This window comes from Catharus ustulatus, chromosome 17, assembly GCF_009819885.2.
Source record: "Catharus ustulatus isolate bCatUst1 chromosome 17, bCatUst1.pri.v2, whole genome shotgun sequence".
NCBI classification, from domain to species: domain Eukaryota; kingdom Metazoa; phylum Chordata; class Aves; order Passeriformes; family Turdidae; genus Catharus; species Catharus ustulatus.
The window spans coordinates 6,536,007-6,556,119 of NC_046237.1; the positions used below are offsets into that span (position 1 = coordinate 6,536,007).

The window sequence follows — 20,113 nt, forward strand, 5'->3', positions numbered from 1 at the left end:
TAGAGGAACAGCATTAAATATCATAACGACCTATAAAATTTGTGGTTGGGACATTTGTGGGTTTTTTAGACTGATTTCAGTGGGCTCAGGGCAGGGGTAGTGAGCATAACTTGAAGAGTTAAGCCTGGACTTGTAAAACCAAAGCCTGTTTGGAACAAGGGAAGTGCAAGAGCTGAGTGTGCACAGCCCAGCGCTGCCACTCACCTCGGACAGACTTGGATCGAGTGCGTGCTCTCTTATCCTCATTTTCTAAACTCATCTGCAACAGAAAGAAAAAAATCATTACTGAAAGACAACCAGAAAATCATCATTAAGGACAGGCTTGTATGTGGTTGTGGCTTGGTGTAAATACTTGGGTGGCTGGGAAAGATTTCCTGTGTTTTTTGAGATGGAGGCTTCTTACCTTAATGCTATTGTTCAACCCACAGTGCACAGGTTTAGCAATTTTAAATTAATTTCTGCATCCTGGGGCACAGGAAGGACTTTGTTTGTTGAGTAGCACAAACACCCAGATGTGTTGGCTGTGCCTGAGCTAGCCCTTGTTAAGGGCAGAACTGATTTCTCTGGATTTACAGCACAGAACTGCTGTGAGCACCGGGATGGAATGCCAACAGAGAATCAGAAATCTTTGAATGTGTGTCTGAGCTGATCTCCTGCCTGAAAAGGGCAATTTTTCACAAGTGCCCTGAAGAACAACCTCTCCTCTCTGCTTAAATTTGCCACAAAGAGGACTGCATCTAAATAACTCACAACGTGGACATCAAACACGAGGTCTGCAGGGAACACGGCCATGAATAAGTAACATCAGGGACTTCAAAGTTCTGGGCATTAATTAAACATCACCACATGCCACAAGGTAGCAGGAGTCTGAAGTGCAGCCACCTCTGGGGTACAGCACCTTTGAAAGCAGGCAGTGCCGGAGGTGGGAGCAGGAAAGCAGGGACCTCCATGGCACGGCACAAAGATGTGGCTGGAATAATATAAATGGGATTTCATTAAAGTTGTCAGAGGAGCTGCTGAAGCGGTCAAAGAGCTGTTTTACGTCTCGCTCTTGACACAGATGCTCTCTCTGCAGGCAGGAGTGCTTGGCAGTGAATGTCAGGGGGGAATGGCAAGATCAGGGCAGGGGATCAGAGCCTGCTAGGTTGGGAAGACAATTTGGGTTTTAGTGCAGCGTTACCATGTGGGACATTCCCTCCAGAGACTACAAGGAGAGAGAAAAGGAGGTGAAAGAACCATTTACAAGTGGGATTTGACATAATAAAAACAAACTCTCTTTGGAATACCCTCTACAAGACCAGCTAGAGAGAGAACAAATGAGCTCCTGTGTCATTGCTGAATGAGGAGGTTCCATGGCTCCAGCAGCCCTGACAGAGCAGGGACACCATCTCTGCTCTCCTGGGACCCCATCTCTGCTCTCCTGGGACCCCATCTCTGCTCTCCTGGGACCCCATCTCTGCTCTCCTGGGACCCCATCTCCGCTCTCCTGGGACCCCATCTCCGCTCTCCTGGGACCCCATCTCCGCTCTCCTGGGACCCCATCTCTGCTCTCCTGGGACCCCATCCCTGCTCTCCCTGGGCCAGGGGCAGGAAGGGACATGCTCATGGGATGTGTGCTGCTCCACTGGCAGTGGGGATGGTGCAGGTAGGGAATGTGCTGCTGAATCCCTACATGCACCCTAAAAACATCTCGATGAATGCTACTCCCAGTGCCCAGAAGGGCTCCTCACCTCAAAGGAGGCACTGCTCAGTGCTTTCCCTGAGGTTTGGGAGCAGCACAGAGAGAGGGAGGCTGTTGGGGCAGGCAGGGAGAGGGGACCAAGGTTCCCAACCCTTGGGGTATCACAGCAAAAATCCTTCAGAGGAAGGATGAAGTTTTCCCCAAGCACCTCTCTCCTTCACGCTGCCACCTTTCAGAAATTCAATGTTAGCATGCAATGATTTGTTAGACGAGCATGTTGGAGAGGAAAGAAGAAAAAAAAAAAGAGGGGGGTGAGGGGAATCAAAACCTGGAGCAATTTATGCATCCTGTCAGCATTCAGCTCATGGCACGGCAGTGTTGCGCTCCACGTTTATTACAATCTTCCCAATAACACAGCAGACAATTACTATAATTTGTATTTTTAAAGCCCTGGTTCCCTGTGGACCAATGGCTCCCGTTTAAAGTGTGGAGAGGAGCAGGTGTCACAGGGACTTCATTACATTTATGAGCCTGAGCTCACTCCCTAATGCTGCCACACACCACAGCACCTCGGATTGCTGGGAGCCTCCAACCAACAGGAATTTCAGAGAGATTCTTTCATTTTTCTCCCTCTTTTTTTGACAATTCTCTTAGGGGTGGTGACCTGGCAGTATGGGTTTCCTGCTAAGTGGCAGAGGAGGTCAGGCTGTGGGAAGGGCAGTGGGCAGTGCCTGTGAGGGGCCAGCTCTGACCAAAAAAGAGGGACTGGGATCCACATGGACAGGAAAAGCAAAGCAAAATTTCATTTTCCTTAGCCAGGCAGGTGGGATGGGCTGAAGCTGCTCATCTATAAATAGGGGAGATCCCATTTCAGGTCACATTTGTCTTCAGGAGTTAAATATTGTGTGAGCTGGCATCCAGGCTCCTCACTACACCACAACATCTCAGAGCAATTCCTGCCATTGCCTCCCACTCCTCTTTCAAGCCAGGATCAAACACCCTGGCATGACAGGAGCAGATTCAGCCACCACATGGGCAAAGGGGACAGGAGCCACCTCAGGCAGGGACAGACCCATAGAATCACAGAATTATCAGGGTTGGAAGGGACGTCTGGTCACCCAACCTTGCTAGGGACCAAAGAATGGAAAAGCCAAATAGGCTGCCTTGCTGGCCTATTATTTAAAAAAAAACCAAAAACCAAAATAAAATCAAAAACAAAAAACACCCCAACACCAAACTTCTAAATTATTGGGAGTTTGCCCACTACTTGTTTAGAGAACCTGACACAGCCTCACTGCTGTGTATTTATAATGTTTATTTACATCACTGTCAGGATGGGGAGGGCTCTGTGCTCACAGATCCTGTTTTCTACCATCAAGCTCCTTTTTTCCAGCTTAAAATCAACATTAGGATCATCCTCAAAAACCTTAATTTCCCTCCAAAGTGCAGAAACACCAGGTATAAGATCCATTTCGGAGCTCAGCCCCTGCTCCTCCCAGGCAACTTAAACAACAGGCAGAGCCCTGGCTGCGCTTCTGGAGCCTCTGAGATATCAGGCTCAGATGCAGGAAGGTTACATGAAACCATTGTCCTTTATTGCTGCCTTCTCAGCCAGAAGCCCTCTAGACAGATCGTTTTAATGCGAAATTTCAGGTCACACAGTGCATGTTTGCAGTCCTGGAGACCGACAGGCTATTTTCATTAGGTCTCTCTCTTGTTCACATAACAGCCAGGCTGAGGAGCTGTCTGGATTTCAGTCTTATTGTTTTAACTCTGGATGAAAACAAAGCAGCCCAAAAGGAAACCTGCAAATAAATTATTGCTGCCAGATGCCAGTCACAAACACATTAGTCTGGCTGGAAAAAACAGAGGTTCATTCTACACCTCCTCATCTTATCTACTGATTATCTCTAAGATTAAATCAAAATCAACATCTAGCAAGTTTCCTACCCAACACTACAGCAAAGGACCCTGTGCTGGGTCTCAGGGTTAAGATCAGTGCTCTGCCTGTGCTAGTCAGGGTAACCTTGGGAGCATCACTTCATCTCTGTGTGCCCCTTTCCCCCCTCTTCTCTCTAAAAGGAAGAAATGGCCCCTATCCTATTTGCCCTGCACTAAGGAGCTCCCTGACACTAGCAGAATAAAAGTTATAATGATGATTTGTCAATGCTGCAGACTTAAATCAATGCTGTTCAGACAGATAAACTTTAAAAAGAGTTTAACCCGAGCACAGTGTGAATTTTAACAGCCAGATTCTATAGTCAAGCTCTTGTTCTGCTGCCAAGACAGCAATACAGCACGGATGTGAAGTTTCATTTTATGGAGTACCTACAGGGTTGACATTTTCTTCTTCCTTCTTGTCTTAATACACATTCCCTTTCCAATGGAAGCCAGAGGAACATAACAGAGCACAAACCCACTGGGAGCCCAGCACGTGCTGATGCCCAGGTGTGCTTGGGCTTCGACAACTCTATGCAAATCTGCCATTAAAGGCCCTGCTGAAATTCCCCCAGGTCAGCAGTAATACTTTATATGTATTCAAGAGCACCACGGAGCTCAGAGAAAATAAACACGCTGAAAAACCCTTCAGCTGGACAAAGGGAGGTGAGGATTCAGCAGGAATATTTATTTTACACTGAAAGCAGCAGAGCTTCCATCAGTGCTTATTTGTAGATGTAGCGAAATGCCAATTGCAAGAAGCTGCATCTGAGCTTTAGAGGGACAGACAGACACACTGTGTCTCTATTTTTAGCTTTTAAAATTCCCCCAACTTATATTTTACTGTCAGCAGAAGGAAAAGGCCAGAAGAAATGACATTTTTTCCTATAGAATTGTTGAGCAGGGGTTTTCTGCTTGGTCCTTTTCCTCTTGAAGATCCAAGGAGTCCCCTCATTAGCTCCTCAAGGGAAAACGCAGCAAGACTGCTTCTCAGTGAGGATGGGCTTGAAGGGCCTATCCTGATTTTATCTTCCTTTTGTTTCTTATGAGGAATTCCTCCCTGGCTGTTGCAGGCTGAACAGAGGTGGAGAGACCTGGATCTGGGCCTCCAAATTTCTCCCCTTTCCTCTCTATGAAGTGCCATGGCATCTTTGTTCATTGCAGAAAATGAGGAGGAATTTGTCCTGCTGGACCTTCTCCAGCTGTGAATTTTTTAAATAAATAAATAAGGGATGATGGAGGAAGAAATACTCTTGATCAACAGTGTGCCTCTACTTTTTAAAAAAAGGCTCAACAGTAGCTCCCAGCTGCTATTTTATAACCACACTCTGAGATTAGGAGGACTTTTTTTCCCTCTGCTTCCTTTAGGGTCTTCCTAGCTGTTTGATTTAAATCCTCCTGACGTTCCACCTATTGTGAGTCCTGTTCTCGGCTGAATAAGCTGCCGTCTGCCTTTTGCTGTGACTGCTTCCAGGAAAGGACACCCTGCACGGTGTTCCCGGGCTGCAGCCGGGGAGGGGGGAGGATTCTGCCTTGACATGTGGAGATGAGATGCAAACCCACAGCTTGTACCCACCTCGAATCCGACACTCCAGCTGTGTCACAAACATCCTCCTGAAGCCCTGCTGTCACTTTGCATTTGCAGAAAGGGTCCAGCCCCCCCAAAAGCACCCAGTGCAGCGAGGGAAGCGCTTCCCGAGCAGCACAGCCTCCACACTCGAGGGAAGCGGAGCAGAAAAGCTGCTCCTGAGCATCACGTCTGACACAGGCGCAGCTGCAGCGAGGCCTCCGCGGCGCTGACAGCCCAGCATTAGGCTGGGTGATTTCAGGGGCCGTGGTTGAGTTGACACACACCTTCCTCTCCGCTCTTGGGAAGCGCTGCAATCCCAGTGCCGGGGAGAGCAGAGCGCTCCGTACGTGCTGACAGCTCTCATGCCAGGAGAGGAGGGGCAGGGGATGAGGGGAAAAGAATTCTGCTTGTTCAATCTCATTGTTTTCCAGCCCTGTGATAAGCCAGCTGCCTTTTCCATTAGATTATCCTTGAGTGGCAAGATGTGAGGGGATGGCTGAGATGTGTCCCTGTGAAGGGGACAGCGGGGATGGGCTCTGGTGGCCCCACCATCATCCACCCTACCTGTCCTGACAGCAGTCAGCCCTCACCAGCAACCTGCCTGCTGTTCAGCTGCCTCCCAGCTAGATCCCAATGGCACAGGAAAAGAGAGATTTGGGAGACAAAGGTTAATTTTGCCACCAGACACCGTGGTCCAGGATGAGCCCTGGCAGCAGCACCCCAGCTCAGCTGGCTCCACACAGAGATCAGCTCTCCAGCACTGCAGAGATCTCATTTCAAACCTGCCATGGGAAATTTTATCCCATGCCTGGACTTCTTTAGAGGCGGAAATAAATAAGTAAACGTGCCCCACATCCCATTGTCCTTCACCGCTGCACATCCTGTGGATTACGAGCTGTGACTGGCATGAAAAACTGCATTTAAATACAATATATATTTATGAGCACACAGAGAAGTGCAAGCATGTGCACACAATGCAGATCCAAAGGTTAGAGAGCGATCAGGACCTCTCCCCCTGTGAGGCAGGAGAGCTGCACACTCACACAATATCCAGGCTTCCCCTCCCCATCCCCTCCTCTCACCCCTGAGCCAGGCACTCAGATAAAACACAGATGAGCAGAGCTGAGGGTTGCAAGAAATGGTTAATATTCGTGATGTGCTTGTTAGAGACAGCACCAGATGAGTGCCAGGTACTGGGAATGTTACCTTTTGTAATCATTACTTTATTAACATACGACAATCTTATTAAATCTAACCTAAGTGCTTATTTGGCAGGTTCAATAGAAAAGCCTTAATTGAGCTCATTTTAAATATAGCAACAACTGCTTACTCTGCTTTCTAAGAAGGTGTGAGCTTTCCTGGCGACACCTGCGTGCAGCTGACAGCTTGTTAGTGAAGAAGGATGTTTTTAAGTGTGGAATTTTTGCTGATTTGGGGTTTTCCCAGGGTTTGGTTTATCTAGGGATACAGGAACAGTTGGTAACATCAGTCACCTAAGGAAGCTTCCTCATCACCCAGGTGGGTCCATCCACTCACTGGAGACAGTGCCTGACTACTGAGAGGCCAAAATAGGACAGGAAGCACCATTTGTGCAGTGAACAGCCCAGTCCTCTGCTTAATTAAAGCTTCCTAAGCGGCTGGCAGTGAATCTGCCAGGAGGTTTGACAGCCTTGGCTGTACCTCTTTCATCAGCCCCAGCTGCAGCAGCAAAGGAGTGGCTGTGTGGAGCCCCAGGAGCTGTCCAGGGTCCCGGTGGGGATGAATGGCTCGCTTGTCCCCTCCAAAGGCACCACAGCTTCACCTGGTGTTCGAGGGGCTCCTTCCGACCAGCCGGCGCCTTGGAGAAAGGACCTCTTTTACCAGGGCTGGGAGTGACCTAAATACCCAGATCTGAGCCACCCTTGAAGGATGGCAGCGGAGAGGAAGGCAAGGATTTAAATATCTGCACTCCAAGCCAAACTTTGGCAGCTGGAAGCCCTCCCTGCCCGGATTCACTATAGGAGGTTTGGCTGCAGCAAGGACACAGAGATTTCCAAATCCTGCCACCACTGTGTGGGCACCGGAAAGGCTCCGTTCCCCAGGGAGCAGCTGCTCCAGAAGGAGCTGCAGCACATGTGGCCCTTGTCCCATGGCCAGCACGTGGGGCAGGGGTGTCACTGTCCCTGAATGTCCCTGCTGAGCGCTCACCTTGATGCGTGTGCCTTGCAGGCCGGCGGCTCCCTCGCAGCTGCTGATCTTCTCTCCGCACGTCCACCTCTGACTCAGCAGCTCACCCCGAAACTCATTTTCTGGGGAGGGAAAGAGGAACGTGGGGTCATGACCCAGAGTCAGCAGCACCAACCACAGGTAGAAATGCAGTGTTTATTCCTTGGGTGCTGTCTTTATTGGCTGTACAAATCCTGAGGGTCTCCATGCCCCATGCAGGACCCCAGGGTGCTGTTCCAAGGCCAAAAGCTCAAAACATGAAGAAATTTCCACCCTCAGCCTACCCCAAACATTGCAACTCTGCTCAGCTCAGTCCTCAGCTGGAAAGCACACTGTTAACAGATGAAAATTAACATTGAAAGTCTGGGATAATTCAATCTTAGGGTGATGCTCATCCAAGGTGGTTCCTAAGATAGGTGACTGTCAAAGTCACTTTTACGTATTTGTCCTAAAACAGTTGTTCTGAATCCAGGAGGGTAGCTGGGGGGACTTTTCTAGGAGAATCATTTGGGTTAGAGACTCCAAACCCTTTTTGAAGCACAGTGTTCTGGCCTGGACCTTCAAAAAAGGCTCAGAGCTTGCAGACAAAATCCAAGAGTTGCTGAAATATTATTCTGCTTCGGAGAAGCTCTGAGGAAAGGGAGTGGGGAGGCACAGATGGCCAAGCAGATGATGAAAAACAAGGAAAATGGGGGAAAGAAGCTAGAAATGAACAGAATAAAGGAGAACAGAGGAGGGAAATATCAAATAAGAAGAAATAAAGATGTTTCAGTAGCACATTCATAGGCCAACACTGCCTGCCTGATTATCTAAAGCATTTCCCTCAGCCCCTTTCTCCCAAAAGCATGTTTTAAAACAGGAACATCCTCTATGGGATACAGCAGGGGCAGGAGCAGAGAGAGGGTTAAACTGTGCAAACACTGGATCATGGATTACCTCAGAGATAGCTTAGAAGAGTTTGAAAGGATGAGATGTCATGAGATTCAAGCACAAGGAGGAAAAATTAGCAGGACTCATCCTCTCTGGGCCTGTTTTCTCATGTGAGCCCAAGCCACAGGCAAAGGGTGAAACCTGGAAGCTGCTGTGGCTAAATCTGGCTCAAAGTGTCCTGTTATCCTTGCCAGAGGCCCCATCCTGATGTCCCACACCTCCATCCCTTGAAGCAAGAGGCAGGAAAGGGCTGAGTGTTGGGGCAGGCAGCCTTGGCCTGGCTGAAGGTGTGCTGGCCACAGCAGCTCCAGCCTGCCAGCCTGCTCCAGTCCCCCTGCCCAGCCCAGCTGCAATGGCCAAGGCAGCTCTGTCAACACTGGAATCAGATTTCCTCTATTGCACACTGCTTAAATGCATCTGGTCTCTGGGGAGGATCAGCTTGCACTGCTGGCTCTGCCCTTTCCAGCTCCCTCCGGATCCTGCCTTCAGCAGAAACGAAGCTCCCTGGCTCTGTGAAGGACACATCTGTTAACCCCTGCCTGGGCCACCCACCAGGAGCTGTGGGATATTGCCTGAAACACAGATTTTAGCCCACGGGAAGCAGATCCCAGAGGAACAGCACGTCCTGGGGTCCCCTCCTGGCACTGAAGTGGGACAGTGACAGCTCAGAGCCTGCAGCACTTGCATCCACACCCCCTTGGAAAGTTACTTGGATGTTCAGCTGGCCTGATGGATCACATCCCAAAGGAAACCACCAGCTTTCCCCATCTCCCTCCTCAGTACCACACAGGCAGCACTGGAGCAAGCTCTGGAGTCTTAGGCTGCTTTTCCCCATCAACATTCATGACAAACCACTGCCATCCTGTTCTTTCTCAAACCTTGAATCTATCAGTCCCTTTCTGGGATATCTGCAGCTGTGAACCAAAGCATTGCAAATTGTATGGAATCCTGGTACGAAAGAACAAGTTCCTTGAAATGTTTGAGTCACCTCATTCAATCCCAAACAAGATGATGTGGAAACTTGGGAGGGAGACCACAGCAATTTGGAGTGTTAATCAGACTCATGTGCATTTTACTTCACATTTCCAAAGAGAGAAGAACACATTAAATTTACAGAAAAAAAAAATTATCCCTCCAAAGAATCACAGAAAAATAAACACAACAAACCTCATAGGAAGCTTTGGGGTGAGGAGGAATAGGAAATGAGGAGGGGGTGCCTGGTGGCAGTCAGCCCTCACACATGTCCTCACAGTGCCAGGGGAGCCCCAACTGCAGCCCCACCCTGTCCCCAAACCTCTGCAGAGGTTACACCTGCTATAGCAAAGGGATGGGGTGAGGGGAAGGTGCTGTAGGGAAAACATGGGGGTGAAGGCTTCCTTTCCTCATAAAATGCATCACTGCATATTTAAACTGAAAGACTAAAGGAAAAACATATCAATCTTCATTTGTTTCTCCAAGTGTAAGAAAAGAAAAAGGAAGGGAGGAAAATTTTTCTTCATTTTTGTTCAGGCACATTTTTCATGGGAAAGGTGAGTCCAGAGTTAACGAGGCAGCAGCATGCTGAGAGCAGCCTGGGTCCTTCAGCACCCCACCAGACCCTGTGGGCTCATTTCATTTCTCAGAGCACTGCAGCACTGTAAGGGATCAGAGGGAGCATTTTGGGGGCCCCAGCTTTCATGTGAATTTAAAAAACAAATCTCCAAACCAAATTTTACACCAGGAAGCCATTCCTGGGCTGCTGCACCCCTCAGCACTGCTGGCTGCCTGACACCTCTGCATTTTATAGAAAACAGGGAGAGCAACTTTCTGTATGGGTAATGGTGATGGGATAAGGAGAAAAAGCTTAAAAATAAACCAGAGATTTAGATTCACTGTTAGGAAGAAGTTCTTTGTCCAGAGGGTGGGCAGGCCCTGGCACAGGCTGCCCAGAGAAGCTTGGCTGCCCCATCCCTGGAAGTAGCCTGGACAGGGCTTGGAGCAATCTGCAGTCAAGGAAGGTGTCCCTGACTGGAGAGAGCTGGAACAAGATGATCTTTAAGGTCACAACCCAAACCATTCTGTGTTTCTGGGATTTTGCAGTTTATTGCCCACACACGCAGCTCTGTGGCCACTGCCTGGAGAACACCAATAACTGAATTTCCCAGAATTTCCTTCCCTGCATGGCCCCAAGCCCTCGGGGCAATGAGAGCTTTCCTGCTGGCAGGTAACAGGAGCCTTATCTTTGATTTAAGGCCTCAGTCTCAGCTCCAAACTGCAGCACTGAACGCCCTCACACAGCCCCAGGACTCAGCACAATTAATAGCCCCACGCTCCTGCCCAGTATTTTTCAAGTAAAGACCCCTCTGAGCTGGCACCCCACGCACCTCAACCTTCCCACCTGCAGGAACACAGCAGCTCTGCATCGGGGTGCTTTTTTCCAAAGGAAAGGAATTAAAACCTCCGTAGGAATCAAAACACACTGGAAAAGTAGAACCCAGCTTCTTCAGCAATTCTCCTCCATTCATCTCTGTTGGTTTAGCCCCCTCTCAGGGCACAGGAATGCTGCCTATTCCAGGCAATTATCTCTGTTTACTGCAGCAGGGCTGTGTTCAGTGCTGCAAATTTAGCTTCCCAAACACGCATTTAATTTAAGATCTAATACCGGATGTTAATTGTATATTGCACAGTAAACGACTGATCATTAAAACGTATTAATTGAGGTTTAACAGCTGTGTAATAGATATTACATCTCATACTTATCAGCAAATATGATTTAATAATTAGTTAAGATGGGATGTATGGATGAGAGATGTAGCTTGGCTGGCTGGGTTGTGGTTTTACTTTGTTCATTTGCTAAACTAAAGACAGTTTTCCTTGTCACATTTAGAGGGGATCTGGACAATCACCAGGGAGATCATCAAATGGTTTGAGTTGGAAAAGACAAAGCTCATCTCATTCCAACCCCCTGCCATGGGCAAGGACACCTTCCACTACCCCAGGTTGCTCCAAACCCCATCCAACACAGCCTAGAACAATTTCAGGGATGGGGATGTTGAGCTTTGATGTTCTCCCTGGAAGCAGTCCCAATGAGTTTGTAATCTCTATAAAAAGAAAAATTAAGGAGTCATGAGCAGTTTCCTCCAAAAAGCTGGGGCTGAGCTGTGGGGATCTCACCCCATGACTGTGTTTGCACAGCTCACAAAGTTTGCTCATCAGCTCCCTGCTCCTCATCCCCACCTCAATCCCAGCCGTGGCTCCTCTCACAGCAGCACAGAGCCAGGGGGTGCCTCACAGCACTGCAAGGCTGTCCAGAGACCCAACAACTCATTGCACCAGTGAAGTGCATTTGTGACTCCGCTGCCCCAACAAAACAGTGCTGCCTTAACCCACCCTGCTTCCAAACCACACACTGCGAGTCATGAAATCTGTGATGCCACTCTGACCTTTTATTTCCCCTCACCCAAAGGAAAGGAAGGGTTTGATTTCAGTAGGAACACGCCTTTCTAGTGCTTTCCCTGCCAAGCAGCCCCTGCAGCACAGCGTGCCTTGCTGACACACTGAGCCACTGGCTCAGCACCAGCACAGCTCCGAGGTGTGCAGTGCTGACAGCCAAGCACAGCCTGCTCAGCCCTGCGGGTCCGGGGGCACAGGGCACAGGAGGGGAGCACCAGACTGTGCCAAGGGGAGGAGGACAGGTCACTGCCAGCGCCGTGCTGCTGCTTCCCCATTTCCAGCCTCTAGGACCTGCCACTCTCCTCCCAGCCATTCCTGCAGCCCAGGGAACATCCCCTGCCTGGCTCCCTCCTCCAGCACTGCCTGGGGCACAGTGACTCACGTCCTCCTTCCCTGCCCCTGCCACCTCACTCTTGGCTCATCCTGCTTCTGATGCTGTCAGCTGCCACCCCTGCCCAGGCAGCTGTGTCAGCCCCTGAGGTCACCTCAGCCCTGCCAGCTCATGCTCTGTCCTGTCACACTGGCACCTTTGCAGGCTCTTGAACTCTTTGTCAGGTCCTTGGTGGGAACAGGGAATCACCCCTTCCCCATGCCTCTAGGACAGGACAGTGAGCAACCAATCAAATCATAAAAAGATTCAAATTCTCCAAGCACAAAAAACATGTTACAATGGGAAGAAGCAAGGAAAAGTTCTCCTTGGAGAGGGAGCAAAACCCTCAGTGGTGGGGCTCATTAACAAGCTCAAAATCCACCAGAGCAGGGCACAGACATCACCCAGCCACGGCACCTGACATCCCCAGCCCTGGTGACGGCTGTGCTGCCACCCTTCATCTGGGGTCCCCTTTCCACCCCTGCCCAGCACCTCTGCACACCAAACTGTGCCCTAGGGAAGAACCAACATTCCCTCCTGTTTCTCTGGATCACCCAGGGCTGCAGGAGCTGGAGCCCTGTGCACCTACAATGCAAGGGAAGCAAATGAGGCTGCGGTGTCTCCTCATTAGGAGCAATATTCATGCTCCAGTGTTCATGGCCAGTTAATAAGAGTTTTTATTAGAGCCTTTTTTTCTTTTCCTACCAAGTGGCAGCAGCACAGCACACAGCAGCAGGACACAGCAGAAGGTATAAAAGGAGATGTTTTTCACCTTCCATCCCTGTACCACTTGTGTACTCTTCAGAGAGGAACAAAAGCCGCGTGCCCACAGCACCGCTGCTGTCTGCACGGTGTTCTTAAGTATTGATCAAAAAGATTAAAGAGTGAACATTGTTCTGCATCCGATTTTCCCCCAGCTCCGTGGGGGAGCTGTCAAAGCACAAAGCTGCTCTGAGTGTGGCAAGCAAGGCCACCAACAAGAGGGGAAACAAAGCACTGGGGCCACCAGAGAGTGGTGTTCCAAGGCCCAGGGCAGCAGCAGGGTCTGCAAAATCTCTCAGCCAGTGTGGATCCCTTCAATGCAAGAGCAGGACCTGAGCTGTGGATCTCTCTGTCTTTGCCCTGCCAGCCACAAAGTGTGAATGTTCCTACTGCAATAAAGGAACTTCATTGAGATGGCTGATAATTCCTCTCCAAACATACCCGACCCTGAATGAAAAGAAAAAATAACAATACTTTAAAAAAACATGAAATGAAATTTAAAAACAACAAACAACAAGCAAGCCCCAGCATATATCACTTCCAAACGATGAGCACCATCATCCTGCTTTCTGCCAGGCTTACTCACAGCAGGGACCCCTCCTGCCACTGGCGTCATCCCCAGCATCCCTCCTTTGTGCATGAACGGGAGCCCTCTCAGCCACCCTCATCCACACATGCCATACGTGTGTGCAAGCAGGCCTGTGAGGTGTCAGGCGTGCAGGAGAGCATCTCTCAGAAACAGGATGTTGATTCTTTCTTCTTGCACATTTCCCTCATTATTTCGTTCTAATTTGCCTTTCCCGGTACCTTCCCTATTCAACAAAAGCCAAATGCAAACGGCGTCCCTTAATCTCCAGTACAGCAGCTCACTGCTGAGAAAATAATATAGATGTAACTTCCAGCATCACACACTTTCTTTTCCATTTATATGCAAATGCCGACCTTTCACCCAAGCTGTCTCAAAGAAGTATTTCCTTAAAAATGCAAATAGCATGTTGCAGGCAGTTACTCTGGCTGAGTCTTTCTTGTATTATTATTATTATTTCTTTTAACCTTACCAGCACTGTAAAACACAACAGCTAAACTGCACCCTGGCAATAATTACTTTTCTTACTAAATTGAAAGCCTCTGTGGAGCCGACATGTCGAAACACCAGCAGGAGAATTCAGATAAATTATTGGAGATGTTTTTGGACAAGCATGTCTTGGACCAGTGGGAAGGAAGCAGCCCCAAGACAGATGCTGCTGTAGGAAACCACCTGATGGCTCAGGGTGAGATAACAAGTCTTGTAAAACCCTTCCTGTGCTGCTGATGCCCAGGAGCCCTCAGGAGTGGGAAAACAACCAGTGCAAGCCAGGGTGAGAGCAGGAACAAAGAGTGTCCACTGGCAGTGCTGGTGTTGGGCAAGGATGTCCTTCCCCACTCGAGGAGGTCTGGGAAGACTTTCATGCTGTGTGTGTTCTTTGTGCTCTACAAAGGGGCTCCAGGGCAGCATGGGGGTTCTGGGCCTGAAGATGGACAGGGAGAAGGGTGGTGGAAGAAAGGGTTGTGAGGAAGGAGCCACAATGATTCAGAGGAACAAACAAGAGTCTGGGATTTGAGCTCCAAGGCTCCTCTAATTCACCGCTCTCTCCCAGCTGTTGGGACAGCTCTGGTGGAAAGCAGCTCCACCTCCACCACGACAGCAGCCACAGCACCTCTGTGCTGTGGGCATGGGGACAGTGTCCCCAAACTGGTAACACAAGCCCACCCCAACAAGTTGAGGGGTGGAAGAAGGCATCAGCAACTGCTGAAGCCAAAGTCCCCTTCCCCACAGCTGCTGCAAGCCTGCACAGGGAAGTTTTCCCAGCACAGATGGATGTCAAGCAAGTTGGAGATTTTGATCTGGCTCAAATGTCTGACACATTGCACCCAAACCACTCCATCACTAGTTTGGAAATTAAGGGAGAAGAGAAGAGAGAGCCCAAGCACGATTCTTGCACAGGGCTGAGCACTGAGGGGAAGCCAGATGTAAAAAGCCAACTACACACAAAACCTTCCTGGGATGAGGCAGCACAGGGTTCAGTACCTGCTTCTGAGCAACAAATAAAGATTTCTCCAGTGTGTAGGGAGAGAGTGGAAGAAACAGGGGAAATATGAACTGGTCTTTACCATTTTAGCCATGTAGCTGTCAATGATTCTTGGCTTTCTTCTGAGCTCCAAACCTCCGAGATGCCCCAGTGCTCACTCTCACAGCCCAAGTTATTTTGAACCTGCTGTGACACTTCACCCTCAGCCCTGTAGGTTCTGGGTAAAAAAAACTGCAAAACCCCAAAGGCTTGAACAAAACCCCACATTGCTTCTGCCTGAATTTGGTGCAAGCTGGGCACACAGATGTGTTTGTGGAACACAAACTGCCGTCCCTCCCAGCGCAGGACTCCATTAACAGTGTTTGCTCAGGGAGGTGTTTTCCTGACAGGGATTTCTACCACATGTGACACCAGGTCGGGCAGAGGAGGGAGAAGCTGCCTGGCAGAGCCAGGGAAGGGGCTGGCAGTGCCTCTGACGCAAAGTTAGATGACTAAATGGGCTCCTTCCCAGCTGCCAGCTTGTCTTTATGATATTAAGCCTTTTCTCTCTGCTGCCATATAAGAAGTGAAAAGTTGACACGTAAGCGTGTGTCATATGGAGTCAGGCAGACAGAAGCAATAAGGCATAAAAGGAGGCGAGATCATCGTGCAGCAACAACTCCCCAGGGTACCAGGCAGCTCTGCTCAGTGCCCGCCGGCTCTCAGCCCCCACCAGCATCCCCCTCCTGGGCTTGGCACACTCAGACCAAACCAATCCCTCACCAGAACCCCCAGACTGGGCCAGGCACGGGGTGCCACGCTGGCCACCACCAAATGAGGCAATTAGTGCCTTCTGAAGGGTCAGCTCATTAACAGGAGTCACCACTGCAGCATGAGTGTCACAGCCCCCCAGGATTATTGCTGCTGAATGGGGCTGCTGCTGTGCACCATTTGCCTGAAAAAAAAGGAGAATCATCAAATATGTTGAGTTTATAGCCCTGCTGGCACAGCTCTGAGCACTCCTGCAGGCTCTCTGTAATTGAAATTAAATAGAGGCGAGTGATACCTTTCTGTCCTTCCTGCAGCCTTCCCTTGCTTGGAAATGCAGTGCAGGGACAAGGAGGAGGGTGAGGCAGCAGCTGAATGCCCATGGGGATTGCTCTTGGAGCAGCTTTCATCCCCACTTCCAGCCTCTTTCATGGCTGAGCCCTCTGTGCTGCATCGGTTTTGTCCCAACACTGAGCCAGGAGCAGGGGAAGCTCACAGACCCCAGCAGTGCAGCCACCCCAGGCTCCACAAATCCTGAAAATTGTCCCATGTCCAAGACTGCACCCAAATCCTGGTTCAGCCCCGCCAGGCTCCACAACCAAGCACCAGCTCCTATCCTGCAAGCTGGAAGTTTCTCCTCTCTCCAAATAATTTTGTCCCAGTCCTCCCCTTTCTGGCAGGGTGTCCTTGCTCGGGTGAGTGCAGGAGGAGCCAACCTGCCAGAGCCACCAGCCTCCCTGGGAGCCAGGAAAGCTGCTCCACGATGAGAGGGAGTTGAAAGTTTCTAGGGAATGTGGGACAGGAGCTGACAACTCTGTGCTCTGCTGAGACACCGCGGGCAGAGTTAACTATTTCAAATGTCATTTTTTTTAAAGCAACAACATTGCTCCCAGGCACTGTTTTTTACTTTTTTTCCCCCTTTTTTATTAAATAAAAAATGGAGCAGCTCTCTCCAGAAGGCTATTAATCCTCTCCTGTCACTTGTGTTCTTGGAGAGCGCGTTTCTCTGGGCAAAAGCAGCGAGTTGCTCGCTGACTAATTACATCAAAATATTGAGGGCAACAAACAAACCTTTAACTCCACTTGCCAGAAGCTCACTAGATGCAAAGCTTCAGAATTATTGAAGAGAAACATACACAAAAGCAGGAGAAGCTGGAGCTCCAGATGTGCTCCTCAGTTTTTAGAGGGATGAACCCTTTCCTCTCTGCAGAGCCACTCAAGTCAGGCCAAGTTCACCCAACAGAACTTCACCCTGAATCTCACCCACCTAAAGATCTTGATTTACTACAAATAAATATTTTTTTCCCTTTGCCATGGAAGTGAATTCATTTATTTTCCTCTCACTCCCACACAGACACTTGTGCTTTGTGCAGAGCAAGGACTGGGCACATGTCCCTCAGAAAGACTCAGCTGAGCTTCGAGCCCCACTTGAAGGCAGTTTTAGGCTGAAATCAGGCAACTTCTCCCAAAGCCCACCTGACACCTTCACTTATCCCAGCAGCTCACCAGAGCAGCCTTTCTTTGGGACACAGTATTGCAGATTTGACCCTTCCCTGCTGTAAAACTTTTGCCAGACATTCAGCCAGCAGCATTTTGGCATTGACTTAATTCCCATCCCATCACCTTGCATTGCCCACACAGCCACAATGGGGAGAGACAGTGCTTAAAGGAAAGCGTAATTCTGTATTTAGGTGCTAAACCTGATGTGCTTCCAGAGGGTTTGGATGTCCAAGAGCTGAAACAGGCAATTCAAATGCAAGCTTTGGTACCAAACCCATGGCTGCCAGAGAGCCACCCCTCAGACCTGGAGGAACAGCAGGATCTGGGAAGGGCTCCAGCTCTGAGGTGTGGGTTAACCAAAGGCAGCTGCTGGGGAGGTTTCTCTGCACTCTGTAGGTGTTCAGGCAATGGGGTGCTCACCAGGAACCTTAACCAGCCACACTCAGGGAGCCCAGTGACAAGCACAAGTTGTTCAATGCCAAATTGTTGGTTTCAAGGGATTGTTTAAAAAAAGAGAGAAGAATTTCAAAAGTCCTCAGACTGTCACCTATAGATTTTGCCAGCAGTAACTTGCTTTTTAAATACTGTGTGCATGAAAGCTCCCCTGAGCCATCTCTTGTACCTTGTAATAACATTCACCAGGGGATCCTCCTAATGCTGGGTTTGAATCCTTTGCTGCTCAATACACCCGACCCCAGACTTGCAGAGAGGGCTCAGATAAACATGCTGGGAGCTGCTGCTCAGAGAGACGATTACAGCCCTCGGCATTGATCAGAGAGGCTCTGATTGCACCCACAAGGAGCAGGAGGCTTCCCCAAAACTGGCACCAACCTCGCCTGCAGATGCTGTCCTAGGGAGAGCCACACGCTTGCCAAACAATTTCAAGCAGAGGAACGAAAAAGCCGAGCCCCCACTGCAGTTTATATTTAATTAGAGGGAAGGCAGCTTACGCAGCACTTTTGGAAACATATTGTCTTACAGCATATTGGATATTTGTATCTTAACAGCTCGACATCGATTTCTTTTATGTAAAGGAAGAGGGGGGAAGAGCACGGCGTGCCCTAAGTTGTGTAAGCTCTAAAGAGACTCCTGCACCACTTGGACTAATGTTTGGAGTAATCAAAGGCGTGAACTCATGTATTATGGATGGGAACGAGAGTTTTCAGGCTTCTGCAAAAAGGAATCTCCAGCGTTTGGTATTTTGTTAGCAGCCTGGCACCATATGGCTCTCCCCTGCTGATATTCTTTCACACCAGAACTTTATGTTCAGATGCTTTAGTTAATATTTTACCCAGCAAGCATAAACAAGATGCAAAGATTGCAGTCGACAGCAACCTTCTCTTAAACCGTACATGCACGTTAATACTGAAGGCTTCCTTCAGCAACTACTTTACCCAACACATGCCTGGCTTTATTTTTTCCTTAGGGGTCCAAGCTGGGCCATTTACTTTAACTGCCTTCCCATCAGGCAAAAAACAAGCAGCAAGCCCGTGGAGGAAGGACATTTTCACCCCCTCTCTACTCTGCTTCCTGGCTGGTCCCAAGCAGCCCAGGATGAGTGCATGTGACACATGCATGCTCGCTGTGTTTGTGTAAAATTTAAGACTGTATCTCTGCTTCTGCACCATTTCAGCCTAAATTTTATCTTGGGAAGGCAGAGTTTCCCCTTCTGTCTCCCTAAACAGGGATGGAGCCCCAGGCAAAGCCCCCAGCCCGAAGGGAAGCCACTCACAAGAAGCAACAACCTAAACTGACCATGAACAACAACACAGAGCATCCAACTCCTCATCCAAGATTTGTATTTCCCTCTATCCTGCACCAAGTTAGACCCAAAATCACTTTGGAAAACTGTAGCTCTGAGATTTGGCTCTAAATATTAAACTTCGACTTCCCCCCCACACCCCCACCCTCCAATATTCTTATTAGCCTTTAATATTCTTAAAACAAACAGGACCTAACAGATGTCTTTTCAGCCTGCACTCTTATTAATGAGAATATTGTAAGAATGGAAATCAGGTCACAAATGTTTAATACTTTGTTTAAAAAGTCTGCAGCTTCTTTAAAGAGTTCCACTAATCCCAACATGACAGATGTACAAGGCAGTTTTGCTTGGGGCAGATTAAAATTCTCGCTCTGATTTGCTCTTTCATTTGGTCTGATTAAAATAACATTGCGATTTTTTTTTTTAACGTGCTGACTTCAAAATAAAAAAGGAAAGAATAAAAGTGACCAGTAAAGGCCAGCATGATCACAATAAAAGCAAAGTTATTGTTGTTAAGATTAAAAAAAAAAGGGGGAGGGAAAAGGAATGGGGGAACAGCCAACTCATAGTCAGGTTAGCATTAAAGCTCTGTGTTAAAGATGAAAGGGGAACCTTTCCAAACTATGTTTTTCCATTTGAAAGTGTTTATTAATCTATTCTCTCTGAAGCAAAAAGTTCAATGAAAGACAAAGATCAAAAGTATTTTAATTTAGGTGAAAATTATTTTTTTTCCCTAAACCAAACCAAACTGAAAATCAGAGGATTGCAGAGTGTGGCACTTGAGCATTCTGCACTAAGACATTTGCTGGGAACAGCCCAGCTGGCAGAACAAGGTGATCCCAGCCATCTTTTCCTCAACCAAACTATGCCTGGAAATTCCTTTTTTCCTTTTCCTGACATCCTTTCACACCACACCAACCTTCCCTGAGCAAACTTTCCCAGCTAATTCATTTCCTTGCTGCTACAAAACACGCCTGGCATCCGAGTCACGCGTGGATGTGTGTGTGGCAGTGGGTGCTCCAGGGTGCTCTGATGGAGCAGCAGAGGAGCAGAGCAGTGGGATGGAGCCCCAGCCACACTCCCAGCCCACATCCTCTCCCTGCACTCATCCCCAAACAAACCACAGCCACATCTGCCTTTTTCCTCT

General features: G+C 48.8%; 1 protein-coding gene across 4 annotated transcripts in view; it reads right to left on the reverse strand.

Annotated features, from left to right (window-relative positions):
- The window catches only part of MYT1 (myelin transcription factor 1), a 64,113-nt gene that overhangs the window by 34,364 nt on the left and 9,636 nt on the right, over positions 1-20,113 (reverse strand). For all 4 annotated transcript variants that reach the window (XM_033074924.2, XM_033074923.2, XM_033074925.2 and 1 more), the window contains 2 exons: positions 7,377-7,477; positions 205-259 (listed from right to left, as the gene is read on the reverse strand). In XM_033074924.2, the coding sequence (XP_032930815.1) occupies positions 205-259; positions 7,377-7,477 (156 nt within the window). The remainder of the gene's footprint in view (positions 1-204; positions 260-7,376; positions 7,478-20,113) is intronic.